General features: G+C 39.9%; 1 protein-coding gene across 2 annotated transcripts in view; it reads right to left on the bottom strand.

Moving 5' to 3' along the window:
* Nucleotides 1-1620: 1620 nt before the first annotated feature.
* Nucleotides 1621-19697, bottom strand: part of lnpa (limb and neural patterns a) — a 99924-nt gene continuing 81847 nt past the window's right edge. Inside the window, exons 9-13 of one of the 2 annotated variants that reach the window (XM_055637926.1) lie at nt 19109-19306; nt 17955-18060; nt 17666-17736; nt 9986-10144; nt 1621-3448 (exon numbers count right to left, since the gene is read on the bottom strand). In XM_055637926.1, coding sequence (XP_055493901.1) covers nt 3249-3448; nt 9986-10144; nt 17666-17736; nt 17955-18060; nt 19109-19306 — 734 coding nt within the window. In that variant the 3' untranslated portion in view covers nt 1621-3248. The remainder of the gene's footprint in view (nt 3449-9985; nt 10145-17665; nt 17737-17954; nt 18061-19108; nt 19307-19697) is intronic. The other variant, XM_055637927.1, reaches the window with a different exon arrangement.

Raw genomic sequence — 19697 nt, 5'->3', positions numbered from 1 at the left:
AGTTGCAAGAAAATCGGTCAGACATTTAACATCGGGGACTGGAACTATCTATCCCAAGAGTTGCAGAGGATAGCTTATTAAAGTGGAGGTAAATAAACTGTTGAAAATTCAGGGGATTGAGGGCTATGGGGGCTCGGTACAGAGAAGGACTAAAGGTTGGGGTGGCTTGTGGGACCAGGTGGCCTACTCCTGCTCGTATATTCTTTTCGCGTTAAGAGTTGAAATTGAAACACCACATTCTTTTACAAATGTCAATAAAACAAGTTGTAATAATTCCCAGATCTCATGGAAATACCATTCTGCGTGTGAAATTCCAAGCTACAGCAGCACAGTAATCATGTTACTAAAGTAACGATGCAGAGGAGAATTCAAATCCCATCACAATAGAAAGTCAATTCTATAAATCTGAAATTTAAAAACATATGTAAAGGTTATCCTAAAACTACAATCCTATTATAAACCCCTTCTGTCTTACTAATGACCTTTGTGAAGAAGCTTATCCCACTAATCCTTTACCAGTATGGTTTAAAAATGACTTGCAGACCTACAGCAATGCATCTGGAATAGCTAAGTATCAAACTGGCAGAAAATGCAGCAAGAAAAACAGATGGACTGAACTCCCCACTTAAGGGCAACATGGGCGTATCATCAATACAGTCTGTGGGCGATCAAGAAGATTATTACCCAAGAATGGGCAATAAATGATAGCCAGAGATACCTATATTCCACAGAAAAAGTCATTATTAATAGATAAAAGCCAATTTTCCGTATTTATCTTATATATCTACACACTGACCCTCAATTTGCTGTCAATTCCAGCTGCAGCAGATGACCTTGAAGAAAGCAGCCCACTAAAAGTATGAAATCTGAAAAGATTGCTAATTGGGATCGTATAGAATCAAAATGATCCTAGTATCTATCAGGTGATTATCAAACTGACCATGCAGCCAATCACATTAAAGTCTTCCTGGAGAGCAAGTCAGGAAGCAAAAAAAATAAATGTTTAGTTAACTTTTTAAATGTTTTCCAAATTGCTGGCTAAGGACCAAAACAGACAAACAATTAAGGTGGCAGCTGAAATATCAAATCATTTTAATTTTAAAATCTAGTTTGTTTTGAAATAAGCAAGAGAATCATAATTCATACAAGTTAAATCATGGGATTGGTGAGTTTGCGAATCAGTAATTTTATTTTAATAAGCCATTATAAACTCATTCATACCTCATGGAAAAATATGACATTAAGGGCATTGTGTTACAAGTCTATTTCATAATTAAGTTCAGGTCTATTTCTCTAGATTCCCTTGAAAGATGAAAAATGTAGCTCACAACTTCAGCATTACCACATTAATTGCGACATGCATTCAAATCTCAAAGTTCCTGTGAGTTTAATAGTGTACTGATCGCAAAACTGATAGATTTATGGTAATAATAGCAACAAAACCTGGGCCATCATTACTGCATATACAACAAACAATGAACAAGAGAACGTATCTGCAGTAATCAACACTTTTTTTGGGGAGGATGAAAAGGAAAAAGATGCCAGAAAATGTCATTTATGTGCACGCAAGAGATAATGATACAATTTTTTCCAAAGCAAATAACTTCCAAAAATGTTAAATTTGATCCACTGATTCTATTGTTTATTATAATTTTCCAAAATGTGACATTTGATCCCTTGATTATATTCTGCTTATTGAACAAAGATTGTCTCAGCCTTCCTATGTGAAGTAGGTCAGAACCACCTTGCAATGAATATACATTGGCCTTGCTCGTCAGAAAATGCTGTAAATTGTACAAGCTGTCAAATGCAGCTGTTTCAGTTGCGGCAGCAGTATAGTTTGGCTCAGAAGTATGAACACATGAGAAACAGATGAAACAGATATTGCTTTCCTCACAATTCCACAGTGCTGAATAACAAAATAAATTTTGCCTATCAAAAAACTAAATACATGGACTTGGAAATTTAGCTTAAAGTTTGAGTACAGAAGTCAACTACTGAAACAAAGCATGGCTTTAATGGAGCTTTTAAAAAAATCCTTGCCAGAAATTGTTCTTAGCAGCTCGTAAACCGAATAAGTGAAGCTAAATATACATTACCAGAACTGAGCAGTAGCCATTCAGACAAATGTACTCCAGTGCTCAACTTTAACAGCAGATTTGGGTAGCATTGCTCTTTTTTTTTAAACCAAGATAAATACATATTAAATTTGAGCTTTAGATGTTCAAGGACTGAAATCAGTTTTGTATCTGGATGAATTGAAAGTGTACATGAATAAGGCAGCATCTCACTTTTTGTAAAGCATTCCGATTTTTTTTACAAGCAGCAAAGCAATATTTCAGTATTCTATATAAAGCACTAAGTTGATGCAATAACTACAATTTATTTAGCTTTCAAAATATTTAAAACACATCAGCACACATTTCTGAATTGGCAGATTATAAACAAAAAAATGCAGCCACACCAAAAAGTACCAGGGTATCTGTCGACCGTTATATTAGTCCCTGTAATACAATAGCATTTCATGTAAACTTAGCAGAACAATCTGCATGGTACCTCCTTTACAACAGCATGTGAATTTGATGACAAAGAACACATGTTATCCAAATGAACTGGATTTTTTAAATATTAAATATACAGAGGACTAGCTAATCCCACTATCCCATTTCATGCTAAAAATATAAAAGCTAGTTTTTCATTGCTGACTGTAAACATTGAGTTTTATAGCACACATAGACGTGGTAGTTTATTTTCAATTAAACACTTTTACCTAATCCAGCTTCAAACTTGCAAGATTTTAAAGCCTTGTAAATTAAACAGTCTTTAAAATATACAAAAGAATGACTCCAATCCAAGTGCATCTTGTGTCAACTCCCAAAGTGTAAAGGGTTTAAAGGGTCAACCAATTTTAAATTATGATTGGATTGTAATCCTTCAATTTTATAGGTCATTGTACATATTAATATCCAACAACTAAATTGTATTCTGTGACCTGACAAGCAATAAAGCAGCCTTTGCTATTTAATACCATGGATAATTCACAGATTTATCACAAAAGATCAAAATACATACAGCATTTTAAATTTCTTCAGAAAAACTTGTCATTGTTATTTACAATAGTTAAACCTTTCAATTTTTTTTTGCCTGATCAGTTTAACCTATTGTATTGGTAATCTGGCTCAATTAATTGGTACGTTGTTCTAGGTAATGTATTAAAGCTCTAGCTACATGCTGAGTAGGCAACTTTGCTATTGTGTATTAATCGCAGACTCTTCATCCTTACTCATTTCAATATCCATTTTATTTTCTTCTGGCTGTTCATCATGCTCCACTTCTTGGTCATGTTTTAGCTGAACCTCTGCTGGAACGGATTCTTCTTTTTCACTCTCATCTTGTTTACTATTCTGAAGAGAAGTAACACTTTGACCTCCAACTTCCTCAATTGGTTCTATATAAGAAAAAGTTTCAATAATTTCAATGAATTTAGAAATCTATTTGAGTGATTGCTACTCAATTGTATCACACAAATAAGAGTATTATACATTCATCACTGAAAACATTAGACATCTTACCAATTCAGATTTATTTTCAAACATTTCATTCTCTGGTTATAGATAATACTATTAACCTGTTTTATATAACTTGTCGAAGATGCGTGCAATTTTGTTTATTTCTTCCAAGTTAAGTAATCCCCACACTGCAATCTTTTCTCCACAAAATGGTCCACAACATATTCCTTGGCCTCTGCACAACACTGTGCTCTAGAGGAAAAGTAAGTAATATTCTAAGCAACAATAGTTCAAAAAATTATCTAACAGCTCTGTACAAAAACAGATAATTTGCCTTTCTCCTCAATTTGAAGTTATATTGAAGTATTTCACTTGATTTTATCACAGTACAGCTAGATTATTTAATTTCTATCCAAGACTTGGAAGTTCTGACTATCATGGAACATGGGTCTTGAGTAGTCAATGCCTTGTGGTTTCTAATGAGAATTAGATTTCCATTATGCTTTCCCTATTCTCTCAAAGAACAAACTACTTGAATTGTCCAATGGACAAAGGGAGACATTTCCACCAGGCCCAGACTCCTGGCTAGGTGCAGAAATAAACGTGTCATATTAAATAAGAAAAATCATGAAGTGCAGCCTCCCTAGAATTATACAAAGTAAATTAGAATACAGAAATGATCATTCCAATTGCATACACCCAGTGATGTAAGAAAGACATTTAGTTTTTTTAAAGAAAGCGTTTTTGAGCAATAAGACCAGTCAATTTTGTGATCACTTGCACAAAGGGCGTTTAAAAAAAAGATATCTGGTTGCATTGTTCGGTTATTACTCATTCTTTCTAGACAAGTTTTCATAGTTTCTGATTCACTCAGGTTTAGTTCATTGCTTAATTGATAACTTACCAATTTGAGGACTGATTTTAGTCAGTCACTGATTACATCGCCCCCCACTTTCAGGTACAAGGCCTTTGAAAAACATGGCAGCTTGCAAGAAATGTGTGGTTGATGCAAGACCTAACTACATAAATGGATGTTATGTTTGAGAAATTAACATGCAATTCCTCATTCTGGTGTAGCAGAATATCATAATCTAGCATGCCCATTAAAATGTACAGATTTAGATATTTCACCTTGGAATTCAGAATTCTATAAAAACAGTTCCTTTAGGCCAGGGGTCGGCAACCTACGGAGCCGGCCCTTAACCCAAAATCATCTGGCCTGCAGGCGTTTTTTTTTTCCAATTCGTTTTCGTGACCTGGGAACTGCAGCCAGTCCCGGGGCAGGCAGGAGACCTGGGAACTGCAGCTAGACACGGGACTCACATTTGACCTGGGCGCTACAGCCAGTCCCGTGGCACGCAGGCGACCTGGGCGCTACAGCCAGTAGACACGGGACTCACATTTGACCTGGGCGCTACAGCAGTCCCGTGGCACGCAGGCGACCTGGGCGCTACAGCCAGTCCCGGAGACGCGAGGGATCTGGGAACTGTAACTAGTCCCAGCGACGCAAGGGAACAGGGAACTGCAGCTAGCCCCGGGGACACGAAGGATCTTCAGAAAACTAATTGAAAAATGCGTGAAAACTAATGCGAAAAACACAACCAAGTGTCACATTAGTTAGTATGTATTATTAGTATGTATTATTACTAATTTATGTACTATTAGTATGTATTATTACTAATTACTAATTTAGTATGTATTTTTATTACCTCCATTTATTAACTATGGCGATAGATGTGGCCCGCCATCCGCTCAGACATGGGTCCTGGCCCCTATGCAGAACAAGGTTGCCGACCCCTGCTTTCGGCCATTTGAGTAAGCTAAATAATACCATGTATTGTTTTATATCACAAAGCACTCTATCGTAAAATTTCTGAATAATGAAGAAAAATTGGTCAATGATGCAGGTTTAAGAAACATTGATCTTTTCTATGTGACCTGTCATATATAGAAAAAAATGGCCAAAATAGTATTAAACTTTTAAAGAATATCACAAAAGTTTTAGAAAATACTGCGGGGGATGGGGAGAGGGAAACACGCGGCGTCAGAGGGGAGGGCTGGCCCCCGAATGCAATATTCCACCACTCACCCACAGGTCCCAATACTCACCACTCCCTAGAGAGTGGGGGGGGGGGGTAAGAGACCCTAACCCATAACCCATCACCCCCATCACCCCCCCCCCACCCCATCCTCATTTCCCTCATCCTCCTCCCCTCACTCACATTCCCTGTCACAGGACCCACCCAGGTGGCAGAGCAGCGCCAGGGCATGGAATTCGGCCTGGTTCTTGTACTCGACCCGGACCTGGCTGTAGACCCATGCTCGTTCTTGGTTCTAGCAGCAGCCTCCACCTGCCAGCTCAGCCACAAAAGGGCGAGTTTGGGCTGTTTTTTAAATTTCAAGGATAAATAATTTCAGAAATATAGGTGGAAACGCGACGGGAAGATGTTTATCGCCTCCAGGGGGGAAATGTGAGTAAGATGTGTGAAAATGGGAAGGCGGTGGCCTAGCATTTGGAAGAAAATAGGAATTAAACAGATTAAGCCCAGATGACACACACACACACACATACACAAACAAGAGAAGAGTTTTAGTAATATAGATATAGCGTATCTGACACTGAGATTTACAATCAGTGCCTCAATACCAAATAATTGTGTATTTGCAATTTTCTGCAGATCATGTCCGAATAATGCAAGAAACATTAAACTCAATAATATTGTTAATAGCCAAGACAACTTATTTGGCTAAGCCAAATACTTCAAAAAATGATCTTTGATCTTGGTGGTGCCTTTACTTCCAGAAGGTTCACAGGATTTGAGAACCTATCCTATATTAGAATGTGTGCAACACTAGAAAACATAGAAAAATAGGTGCAGGAGCCAGCACCGCCATTCAATATGATCATGGCCGATCATCTAAAATCAGTACCCCGTTCCTGATTTTTCCCCATATCTCTTTGATTCCAGCCCCAGATTCCCTCTTGCTATATTTCATGAGGGAGTTAGATGTGGCCCTTGTGGCTAATCTGATCAGAGGGTATGGAGAAGAAGGCAGGTACGGGATACAGTTGGATTATCAGCCATGATCATATTGAATGGCGGTGCAGGCTCGAAGGGCCGAATGGCCTACTCCACTGCACTATGTTTCTCTATGTTGGCAAGAGATATGTTTAGTTGCCCCTTGTGTGCCATAAAGCTAAATCTAAAAAATATTTCATTAAAATGATTGTCATGCCATCCCTGGCCTCTCATCTAAGAGATGAATCATTTAGTTGGTCTTTATCTGCCTCTTCAGTGCATGTAAAAGATCCCACTTTCAAATATTTACGAGTTCCCTTGAGCCATGGCCAAGATTTGTCCCTTAAATGACATTTAAAATCCAATATTCAGGCAACATTTAATGTTGTATATAGGAACTTACTGTGGACAAAATTAGCCGCTTCTTTTAACATTACAACAGTGTTGACATTTGAAAAGTACTTCATTGCTTGCAAAGCATTTAAGAACTACATTTACTTTGTTTTTTCCTTTTTCCTTGTCTTCCTCTCACTCGACTCATCCTTTTTCTTTCTTAAGTCTTAAATCTCACGCAAGAGATACTGTTCCATAGAGGGAGTGCAGAGACGGTTCACCAGACTGATTCCTGGGATGTCAGGACTGTCTTATGAAGAAAGACTGGATAGACTTGGTTTATACTCTCTAGAATTTAGGAGATTGAGAGGGGATCTTATAGAAACTTACAAAATTCTTAAGGGGTTGGACAGGCTAGATGCAGGAAGATTGTTCCCGATGTTAGGGAAGTCCAGGACAAGGGGTCACAGCTTAAGGATAAGGGGGAAATCCTTTAAAACCGAGATGAGAAGAACTTTTTTCACACAGAGAGTGGGACAATCTCTGGAACTCTCTGCCACAGAGGGTAGTTGAGGCCAGTTCATTGGCTATATTTAAGAGGGAATTAGATGTGGCCCTGGTGGCTAAGGGGATCAGGGGGTATGGAGAGAAGGCAGGTACGGGATGCTGAGATGGATGATCAGCCATGATCATATTGAATGGCGGTGCAGGCTCGAAGGGCCGAATGGCCTACTCCTGCACCTAATTTCTATGTTTCTATCTCAGTTGCCTCACTGTTCTTGTGTGCCATACGTCCAGCAAGTTACCCACCAAAAATATTATGCAATGATAGATGCAGAGAATGTTACATGCCTATCCATCAGCAAAATCTTCTCCACTGCATTCATCAATAATTAGTCTCCATTTCTCACAAATGTGCTTTTCTCTTTTAATTCTTGGAGAAGCAAATGAAATTTAGTATTACAGAATCAGAATGACACAGGAAGCAGTTATTTGGCCTTTGGGATCACTGTCACTTTACATCGGAAATAAAAACGAATGTTGGAAATATTCAGCAGGTTTGGCGACATCTGTGGAAAGCAAAATGGAATCAGCATTTCAGGTGATGGAACCTTAGTAAGAACTGGGAAGCACCGCTGTTTTTTTCCCACTTTCCAGTTCTGACAAAGGGTCTCTAACCCAAACCCCTACAGAGCATTTCCAGCATTTTTCTTTATATTTCAGGAACTTTGCCTGTAATATTCTGATCACCGTCATAGGGCAGCACATTGGGACAGTGGTAGAGTGGCTCACTGTGACCACGTGGCTTTTCTCCAGGTGCTCCGGTTTCCTCCAACCTTGCAAAGACGTATTGGTTTGTAGGTTAAGTGGCTTCTGTAAATTGACCCTACTGTGTAGAATGCATTGCTTCCACACCTCAATTTTTTTTTCGTGAAATAGAACTCCAAATTACCTGGAATTTGATGGTATTTCCCAGCCCGGTAAGCCTTCCCCAACTGTGCATGTGCGACTGCCGCCCCAACTGTGCATGGGCGGATACCGGGCCCACTGCGCATGCGCGGGGAGACGGTATCCCTACCGGCGTCACCAGCGCCATTTGCAATTGTGACGCGGCTGACGAGCCTCCCCCAACAGCGCGGGCGCGGATGGTCGTAAATATACAGGTACATACTTTATCCCACAAATCATCCCGCAGGCCTGATTGGACCCCTTCGCATCTCCCCGCAGGTGCGCAGAGGGCCAGGTATCCGTGCGTGCGCAGTTGGGGCGGCAGTCGCACATGCGCAGTTGGGGAAGGCATACCGGGCCGGGAAATTTCGCAAAATTATTTAATTTCCCTAAAATAACCCAAAGACAACCAGAATTTCCTGAATTTCGGGTAATCTCCTTCAAAGTGGAAACACTGGTAGGATGGTCCTAGTGTACGGGTGATCACTTGTCGCCATGGATCCGGTGGGCCAAAGGGCCCGTTTCCACGCTGTATCTCTACACTAAATTAAAAGCATTATACATACAACTAAAAACCATAAGCGTCTGAAGAAAGGTTTTGACCTAAAACCTTGTCTATCCATATCCTCCAGGCCTGTTGCCTGACCCACTGAGTTACTCCAGCACTTAATGTTTTACTCATGATTCCAGCATTTGCAATTCCTTGTGCCCTGGCACACATTTAATACTAAATGTCATTTTACCAAAGACTAGAGAATAAGTAATACACTTGTAAATTGCAGCAGAATAGGAATGAATAAAACATTGGAATTTTACATCGTTTTTGAATCAAGTAACATGGCCTTCATTTAGTGCAACACATTTTTTCCTCCAATTTTGAAAACTTTTTTGATCTGTTTAAATGTGCTTGTAATTATGCTCCTAGAGCTTATCCCCCTTAGTCTAGTTCAGTAAAACACTGAGTCACGCACCGGATCACTATTCTTTATTCTTTCCAACAATAACGAAGTCCCTAGGCCACCGCAGGTCCGATCCTTGTCTCTGCTCGTTCAAGCCTTTCAGCCTCGTGCAAGCAGACACCTCCAAAAGGTTACGCAGTCCAAAGCGCCCCTCAAGAAGATCGACCTCGATCCTCGTGGGGTTCACTCTTTATAGGTCATCGGACCCTGTGAAACGAAACTAGATGGGGGTGGCAGCCGCTACAAACCAATCACGGATATTGATTACATTATACTGTTATTGACAGATCCCTAACCCATTTACAAAGTACCCCATTAAAATATTTCTACAGAAGGTTCTGGAAATCAAGGTAATGCAACATTTTCCCAGATTGTATAAACAATTCAAACAAAGTTTCACACTTCGTCCAATCATCAAACAGCAGTACAACACTCTGCAACATTATTAACAGTATTGACAACTCCCCCTTAATCTGGCCAATCCAGACTATGCATTTGCAATACCTCTGAGCTCTTCTGCAATGTCCTCATGAATTTTAGCAAAGGAAAGGACATCTAGACGTGACCTTATACTGCATATCAACCTGGGGTCCAGACTTTCTGGAACCATCTCACAGCTTGTAACTTCTCACAGAAAGAGTCCGTGCAGGCCCTGCAAATGCAAAGATCCTCCATTTTATAATACCTCTAATTTGGCCAATATTAACATGCTTACCAAGATCAGTTTGATCATCAAGTGCTGCAGCTAGAGAGCTAACTGGGCCTGGGGAATCAGAACGTGGTCGTTTTTCAAAATTGAATTCTGGAAGTCTCGGAGCCTGAGGCCTTGTTTTCCTTGCCGGATTAAGAAAGAAACAGTACGCACATCTAAATGCTATAGAAGAAAACAAAATGATAAACTTAATGCAGCTAAAACACGTTCATGGTAATAAGCGTAAAATGGTTAAAAACAGTGTACAGAAATATCTCAAATCAGTTCAGCCATAAAAGTCAACAAAATCTATTATCATTTTCTTTGAGTGTTTGGCATATCACAAATAGAGCATGTTATGGAAAGTTCCACATAGTGGAGATGCTGTATGACAGGGTATGCTACAGATATGAACCCCTCGGCTTCACTCATTTCAAAGGTTGTGCCTCCTGTAATTTGCAAGTTAACTTGGCACTTGATTACAAAGGCACATCCTCAATTAATTGTCCTTTTAGAGAGGACTGCAGAAGTGTATAGGGGAGGCAGCTGAACAGCAGGGAAAGCAAGAGAAAGTATTTTGCTCTCCTTGGCGAGCTGACCTCTACTGGGCTGAGGCCATTTTTATGGGCCTCCTCTATCTTCCAGTCTGAAGAAGGATTCCGACCCGAAACGTCACCTATTCCTTTTCTCCAAAGATGCTGCCTGACCCACTGAGATACTCAAGCATTTTGTGTCTGTCTTCGGTATAAATCAGCATCTGCAGTTCCTTCCTACACAAGTCTTTCATGTTGAATGGAAATTAAAATTACATTTCAAACAATTGAAATTTCGTACAAGTTTGCATCTGATTCATTACTTCAATGCATAACCCATAATTCATGAGTGATTGTGGCGATTTAATGCTCATCTGGTTCTTATGATTACTTAGATAATTACTTAGAAATTAAATTGGAAAGTTCTAGCAGCATTGTCTTACACAGCCTGGAAGATTCCTAAACCTTGGTTCCCTCATAGATACATCGATACATAGACAAAAGGTGCAGGAGTAGGCCATTCGGCCCTTCGAGCCAGCAGCACCATTCAATGTGATCATCCACAATCAGCACCCCGGCCTTCTCCCCATACCCCTGGATTCCGCTAGCCCTAAGAGCTCTATCTAACTCTCTTTTGAATGCATCCAGTGAATCGGCCTCCAATGCCTTCTGAGGCAGAGAATTTACACAAATTCACAACTGTCTGTGTGAAAAGGTTTTTTCTCATCTCAGTTCTAAATAGCCTACCCCTTATTCTTAAACTGTGGCCCCTGGTTCTGGACTCCCCCAACATCAGGAACATGTTTCCTGCATCCAGTATGTCCAATCCCTTAATCATTTAATATGTTTCTATAAGATTACCTCTCATCCTTCTAAATTCCAGAGAATACAAGCCCAGTCGCTCCATTCTTTCATCATATGACAGTCCCGCCATCCCGGGAATTAACCTTGTGAACCTACGCTACACTCTCTCAACAGCAAGTGCAGTTCTCCTTAAATTAGGAGACCAAAACAGCACACAATACTCCAGGTGAGTTCTTACCAGGGCCCTGCACAACTGCAGAACCTCTTTGCTCCTATACCCAACTCCTCTTGTTATGAAGGTCATTAGCTTTCTCCACTGCCTGTTGTACATGCATGCTTCTTTTCAGTGACTGATGTACAAAGACACCTAGGTCTCGTTGTACTTCCCCTTTTCCTAACCTGACACCTTTCATATAATAATCTGCCTTCCTGTTTTTGCCACCAAAGTGGATAACCTCACATTTATCCACATTAAACTGCATCAGCCCACTCACCCAACCTGTCCAAATCACCCTGCATCCTCATTGCATCCTCTTCCACCCAGCTTTGTGTCATCTGCAAATCTGCTTATGTTACTAATGATTATTTCATCTAAATCATAATTGTATATTGTAAATACAGTGCCCTCCATAATGTTTGGGACAAAGACCCATCATTTATCTATTTGCCTCTGTACTCCACAATTTGAGATTTGTAATAGAAAAAAAATCACATACGGTTAAGGTGCACATTGTCAGATTTTAATAAAGGCCATTTTTATACATTTTGGTTTCACCATGTAGAAATTACAGCAGTGTTTATACATAGTCCTCTCATTTCAGGGCCCCATAATGTTTGGGACACGGCAATGTCATGTAAATGAAAGTAATCATGTTTAGTATTGTGTTGCGTATCCTTTGCATGCAATGACTGCTTGAAGTCTGCGATTCATGGACATCAGCAGTTGCTTGGTGTCTTCTCTGGTGATGCTCTGCCAGACCCGTATTGCAGCCATCTTTAGCTTATGCTTGTTTTGGGGGCTAGTCCCCTTCAGTTTTCTCTTCAGCATATAAAAGGCATTTTCAATTGGGTTCAGATTGGGAGATTGACTTGGCCACTCAAGAATTGACCATTTTTTAGCTTTGCTGCTTTAGCAGTATATTTGGGATCATTGTCTTGCTGCAGAATGGACCGCCAGCCAATGTGTTTTGAGGTATTTGTTTGAACTTGAGCAGATAGGATGTGTCTCTTCACTTCAGAATTCATTATGCTACTACCATCAGCAGTTGTATAATCAATGAAGATAAATGGCCCAGTACCTTCAGCAGCCATACATGCCCAGGCCATAACACCCCTATCACCGTGTTTCACAGATAGTTGATATGCTTTGGATCTTGGGCAGTTCCTTCTCTCCACCACTTTTCTCTTGCCATCACTCTGATATAAGGTAATCTTCGTCTCATCTGTCCACAAGACCTTTTTCCAGAACTGTGGTTGCTCTTTTAAGCACTTCTTAGCAAACTGTAACCTGGCCATCCTATGTTTGCAGCTAACCAGTGATTTGCATCTTGCATCGTAGCCTCTATATGAATGAATAAACGAATACGTTTATTGGCCGTATTCACATACAAGGAACTTGCCTTGGTGCTGCGCCCGCAAGTGACGTGACATACAGTGACAGTTAGCAAATGATACATAAAACATTCATAATTAAACATTATTGATTAAACATGTGAATTAAATAAAATACCAGAGCAAAAGGGGACTACAGGTTTTTGGTTATTGATTAGAGCTACTACTCATGGATAAAAGCTGTTTTTATGTCTGGCTCATTTTTGTTCATGCAGTCTTCGGCAGACAGTGGTCATTGACAAATCCACATCTGAAGAGTGTTTCTGATCTGTCGGACAGGTGTTTGGGGATTTGTCTTTATTACAGAGAGAATTCTTCTGTCGTCAGTTGTGGAGATCTTCCTTCACCTGCCAGTCCCTTTGTGATTAGTAAGTTCACCAGTGCTCTCTTTCTTCTTAATGATGTTCTAAACAGTTGATTTTGGTAGGCCTAAGGTTTGGCTGATGTCTCTAACAGTTTTATTCTTGTTTCTCAGTCTCATAATGGCTGTAATGTCAATTTCAAACCTTTCCATTGTCATTACTACGCAGGCAGGAGGGAGTGAAACGAATTTACGCAGTCGATGATAAAAACAAATCTTCCAGTCGTTATTTCCAGTTTCACTGATTGAAGTTGTTGTAAATACAAAGAAGTGAAGATGCCAGATCCTCTTTATACATACAAATTGTAGCTTGCCGTTCTTACTGTCTGAACTGGTAAACAACTATATTCCTTCTCTCCTGAAGAAGGGTTTTGGCCCGAAACGTTTCTTATTTCCTTTGCTCCATAGATGCTGCCGCACCCGCTGAATTTCTCCAGCACTTTTGTCTACCTTTGATTTTTCCAGCATCTGCAGTTCCTTCTTAAACATTCCTTCTCTCTTGCTCACTTCAGTCGTTCTGACCACACCCAATGGTTTTGCTAGCCTCATCCGATGTATGTCACGCCCATCTACGTATCAAAAGCCCACCCCAAGCGTACAAAATAATTCTGCAAGAAATATTTAGACAAAATAATAAAATATGCTAACAGTAACTAGCCTAAGCAAGAATGGCTCCTACAATGGCTTCCTTGACTTTCATTGGCACAACGTTGGTCCTCATGTTGATAAACAGCAATAAAAAATTCCAAAGGTGATGGAAAGATTGGAGGACTAGGTGCTGAGAGCTCTGTTATACCTGCATTTAGGAGGCAATTAAACACACTTGAGCAATTACAAATGACTGTGAAGCCATGTGTCCCAAACATTATGGTGTCCTGAAAGGGAGACTATGTATAAACAGCTGTAATTTATACATGGTGAAACCAAAATGTATAAAAATGGCCTTTAATAAAATCTGACTATGCGACTTTAACCAGGTGATTTTTTCTATTAGAAATCTCAAATTGTGGAATACAGAGGCAAATAAATAAATGACGGGTCTTTGTCCCAAACATGATGGAGGGCACTGTAACTGCAGTTCCAGCACCTGAGCCTTGCGATACCCCACTAGTCACTGCCTGCCATTCTGAAAGGGACCCGTTAATCCCTACTCTTTGTTTCTTGTCTGCTAACCAATTTTCTATCCATGTCAATACCCTACTCCCAATACCATGTGCTCTAATTTTGCCCACCAATCTCCTGTGTGGGACCTTATCAAAGGCTTTCTGAAAGTCCAGGTACACTACATCCACTGGCTCTCCCTCGTCCATTTTACTTGTCACATCCTCAAAAAATTCCAGAAGATTTGTCAAGTATGATTTCCCCTTCGTTAACCCATGCTGACTTGGACCCATCCTGTTACTGCTATCCAAATGCGACGCTATCACATATTTGATAATCAACTCCAGCATCTTCCCCATCACTGATGTCAGGCTAACTGGTCTATAATTCCCTGCTTTCTCTCTCCCTCCTTTCTTAAAAAGTAGGAGCTACCCTCCAATCCACTGGAACTGACCCAGAACCTATAGAACATTGGAAAATGATCACAATGCGTCCACAATTTCTGGTGCAACCTCCTGGGATGCAGACTATCAGACCCTGGGGATTTATCAGCCTTCAGTCCCATCAGACCACCCAACACCATTTCCTGACTAACGTGACTAATGTGAATTTCCTTCAATTCCTCTCTCACCCTAGGTCCCCTAGTACATCTGGGAGATTGTTTGTGTCTTCCTTAGTGAAGATAGAACCATAGTACCTGTTCAACTCATTTGCCATTTCCTTGTTCCCCATAATAAATTCACCTGTTCCTGTCTTCAAGGGACCCACATTTGTTCTAACTAAGTTTTTCCTCTTCACATACCCTCAAACGTATGCCTAAATGTTCCTAGCAGTAAATAAGCAATGTGCATTCCATACTGGGCAGGCACCAAGTGCACTTAGGTAATCACCACAGTTAGAGGGTGGTGAATCTGTGGAATTAATTGCCACAGAAGGTTGTGAAGGGCAAGTCGATGGATACTTTTAAGGCAGAGATAGATAGAGTCTTGATAAGTCGGGAGTCAGGGATGATGGGGAGAAGACAGGAGAATGGGGTTAAGAAGGAAAGATCGATCAGCCATGATTGAATGGTGAAGTAGACTTGGGCCGAATGGCCTAATTCTGCTATCACTTATTCTTTTTTTGAAAGAATGCTACTTTGGGTACTTCTACAGCATAATTTGTATGCTTAAATCAGACGAAATAATTCGTCAAAACATGTGCTGTATCCATCTGTAAAAACTCAGAACTGTTGTGGCTGTTCACAAAAAAATCATAAAATGCTGGAGTAACTCAATGGTCAGACAGCATCTCTGGAGAATAGGAGAGATAGATTAGCCTTGAGCAGAACTATGCCATTTGGCCTATATCACATATGACCTTAAACAGAGCTGTTAAGTTTTGTCAGAGCATTTCAGTATTCTAGTACCTGAAAATCAGTATTTTGCTAAGGAAATCAGTATTTTTACGCAATTCCATTTTGTTGAAATTTTAAAAAACATTTTATGTGCGGTCATATTCATGTTAGAGAGTACAAGAATGCATAACTTTGTTACCAATTGACACGTATTCTACGCACTTTACTTGACAGTGCATTCATTGCCATCGCTTTGTATACTGCTGTTTGAACGGCTGCTTCCTGCTTTTAGCACCAGATGATGATGTAGAAGCCATTATGGAAGCCTCCCTCCCCCTCCCTCGCTCTCTCTCTCTCTCTCTCTCTCTCCTTCCCCCCTCCAACTCTCCCTCCCTCTCTCTCCCCCTCCCTCTCTCTCTCCTCCCTTTTTTCTCCCTCCCTCTCTTATTCCCTCCCTCTCTCCATCCCTCTCCCATTCTCCACCCCTCTTTCTCTTCCCCTTGAGCCCACATTAGTCACGTTCTGTAAAATAAATACCAATCCCAATATTACTGCAATCCCACTGGTAACCTTTCACCACTAGGCTTATCCAGAATTCTACCACTGCCTGAAAAATAACCAAAGGCTCAACTACCACTGAGAAAGAGAATTCCAAAGACTCATTGTTATATGAGAATTTTCCAGAACAGTCTGTGACCCATAGCGCTGTGGCCAAAACTGGAGCTCCAACTGGAGCGCTATTTTTAGAACCCACAGCGCTGCAGCCGAAAGCTCTTTATTTAAATTTCCACGCGTTAAACTGTCAGCGCTCTGTTTAAACCTGGAGCGAGACAGGCAGCCTGGAGAGAATGAATGGGTGACGTTTCTGGTCGAGACTTATCTTCAGACTGAACTGAACTCCGTATTTAAAATCCGTATTTAACAACACAAAACTGTACATCCGTATTCTAATCGCATTTCCGTACAAAATACGGAAAATCTGTACTGCTTGGCAGCTCTGCTTAAATGTATTGATTAACATTCTGACGGGCATTTTGTAGCCAGTACACATTCTAGCTACGGTGAGTTAGTTTTGGTTGAGATGAATGTTTAGGATAGTAGATGATTGAAGTGAAGCTTCTTGTGCACTGTTGGAAAGACATTCATCCGGGCAATTGAATGGTGTATGGCACACTTCTGAATCATGCTATTGATTTGGTTTATACTCTCTAGAATTTAGGAGATTGAGAGGGGATCTTATAGAAACTTACAAAATTCTTAAGGGGTTGGACAGGCTAGGTGCAGGAAGATTGTTCCCGATGTTGGGGAAGTCCAGGACAAGGGGTCACAGCTTAAGGATAAGGGGGAAATCCTTTAAAACCGAGATGAGGAGAACTTTTTTCACACAGAGAGTGGTGAATCTCTGGAACTCTCTGCCACAGAGGGTAGTTGAGGCCAGTTCATTGGCTATATTTAAGAGGGAGTTAGATGTGGCCCTTGTGGCCAAGGGGATCAGGGGGTATGGAGAGAAGGCAGGTACGGGATACTGAGTTGGATGATCAGCCATGATCATATTAAATGGCGGTGCAGGCTCGAAGGGCCGAATGGCCTACTCCTGCACCTAATTTCTATGTTTCTATGCCTTGTAAATAATGAAAAGACTTGAGAGTCCGGAGGCAAGTCACTTATTCCACAGAATAACCTTTGCAGCCACAATATTGCAGTTGCTACTCAAATTAGATTCCTGGTTAGCGTTTCCCAGGATGTTGATGGCAGAGCATCCTATGACAGTAATGCTATTGAATATTAAGCACAAGACAAATTGAAGATAAATTACATTAAGAATGCTCTTATGAAATAAAGGCTTTGCTACACAATTTCCTCAAACTTAATCCATGAGTTTCAATAGTTGTTGCTTAACAAGAATAACCATATAAGCGCAAATTTGAAAATATGCAGTTCATTTCATAAGTTCTTACCAACATACTCAAATTCTTCTTTCAAGGCCATGCCATTATGTGAAAAACACTGCTGACAAATAAGCGCATATCTGTGAAGATTAAAAGTTAAATATAAGACATTAAACTAGCATTATTATGAATAATTTCAGATGTGCAATTATGCTTGAGAAATTCTGGTTGACCCAGGCTAAATTGAAATCAGGTAAATCAGTGAAATTATGCTGAATTGAAACGTTATCAGTGAAAGTTTGCATTCCTATTGTAACTTCATGTGTTCTCAAGTGTTCAAATAATTCTTGAAATTCACCTGTTCTGTGGACCATCACCAACCAAATATTCAATAACTCTATCAACTGCTCCTCGATCTCGAGGGAGGATTGGTCTTGCCAGAGGAGGACCTGGAGGATGAAGACCTACAATCAAGGAACCAGAAGATAAATGCCTAATGGAAGCTGATATTAAAGAACAATCTTGTTTCATCACTGATATAAATATTTATTTAACTGAACTAAATCAACTTGAAGATTCACTAATGTTTTGTCGTTGTGTATAGTTTTAACTGTCAATATGTACATTCTCCAAACATCTTGGTTTTAGGAATGCAGTAAACTTACAGTAATTGCACGTCCCTTTTAAATTAAATAAACCTCAAATTAGTGGAGATTTCAATAAATGTTATATTGAACTTCAGAAAGTACACACTATAAGAAAATATGGTCAACCTCATATTCCTATATATTAGGAATATTTTTAGGGAAAAGTACTGTTTTACAGTGCACAAAAATATTTACTGCTGCTTCAAGCTTTTGCCAGATGTGAAACAGTTTCACAAGGAAGCACAATTTAGCAACTTAAGCACTTGAATTCCTCCTGAAACTGGCCTAACATTCTTTCCTGCCACTCAGGCCAAGAGTAATTAATGTAATTAAACATCAAGGGTAATTATTGCAAGATGACTGGTCAATTTTGCAAATCTTGGCAAGCCCTCAGATACCTGCTGGTTATTAATTTACTACCATATGGAAGCCCAGTGGTTCAACATTTTTGTATTTAATTGATTTTAGGACTGTTGAATGATGTGAAAAACATAAGGAAAAAGTACAAAAGCAGTTCATGAATTTGATGAATAAAAATCACTACTTACAACTAGTTCATGGAAAACTGTTCATTTTTTTTGTAGAAGCACAGGATGCCAAAGCAGCTTACCATTTTGCCAATGAACTTTTACTGCCATTTAAACAGTGGCAATGTAACATTTTAATAAGCTTAATCAGGGTCTATAAAGATATGAGACACCAGCTGTGAATGACTAATGGCTAATTAAATATGGATGTTTCGTTCATCAGATAACTACCTCTGAAAGTGTGGAAAATAAAATGCCCTTAATTTAAACAGAACCAATCTTATTGGTAACCTGGGATGGCACTAAAAGCCGTCATTAAAGCCAACTGTTTTGTTTACCCATTATAGGAATTGAGGTAGCCAGAGGCAGTGTCCGCTTCGATAGTACAGGTGTATGTAGAGCTGAATGAGCGGTCTTTTCTGGTGGGCCACCAGGAGCTGATGTGGTCTGTTGAACAGGCGTGAGGCTTTGTGGATTTCCCTGCTTGAGGTTTGGTGGAGTAGATGCTACTTGAGCTGACGTCCTTTGACGAAGTTCTGGAAGAAGAACATTTAGAATTATTTTTAAGTGCAGTGGACCCAGGTTTTGTATGATTCATGTATTTACTGCAAATAGTTACACCTCAGCTAAGGAAATTCACAAAGCTTCATTTGCTTCGACTTCAATCGGCCACAGAAAACTTATTTTTGCTGAAAATGTGTTGTCTTCATACCTCTTCTGAATGATTACCATTTAAAGTGTATACTTTGCAGATGAACAAATGCTCATGTTATAAACATTATTAATAAACAAAATGAAGATTTTGTTTCAATCACAAATTTGAGTAGTCGTCCTTCTGCAGAATTGTTCCTTTCAGGAAATTCACCCTTCCAATTGCAGTTTCTATACATAAAGTACCTTATATCCATCAAAGAATTTTAAACAAAA

This window comes from Leucoraja erinacea, chromosome 7, assembly GCF_028641065.1.
Source record: "Leucoraja erinacea ecotype New England chromosome 7, Leri_hhj_1, whole genome shotgun sequence".
Taxonomy (NCBI): Eukaryota; Metazoa; Chordata; class Chondrichthyes; order Rajiformes; family Rajidae; genus Leucoraja; species Leucoraja erinaceus.
This window is presented reverse-complemented; position numbering and strand designations above follow the sequence as displayed.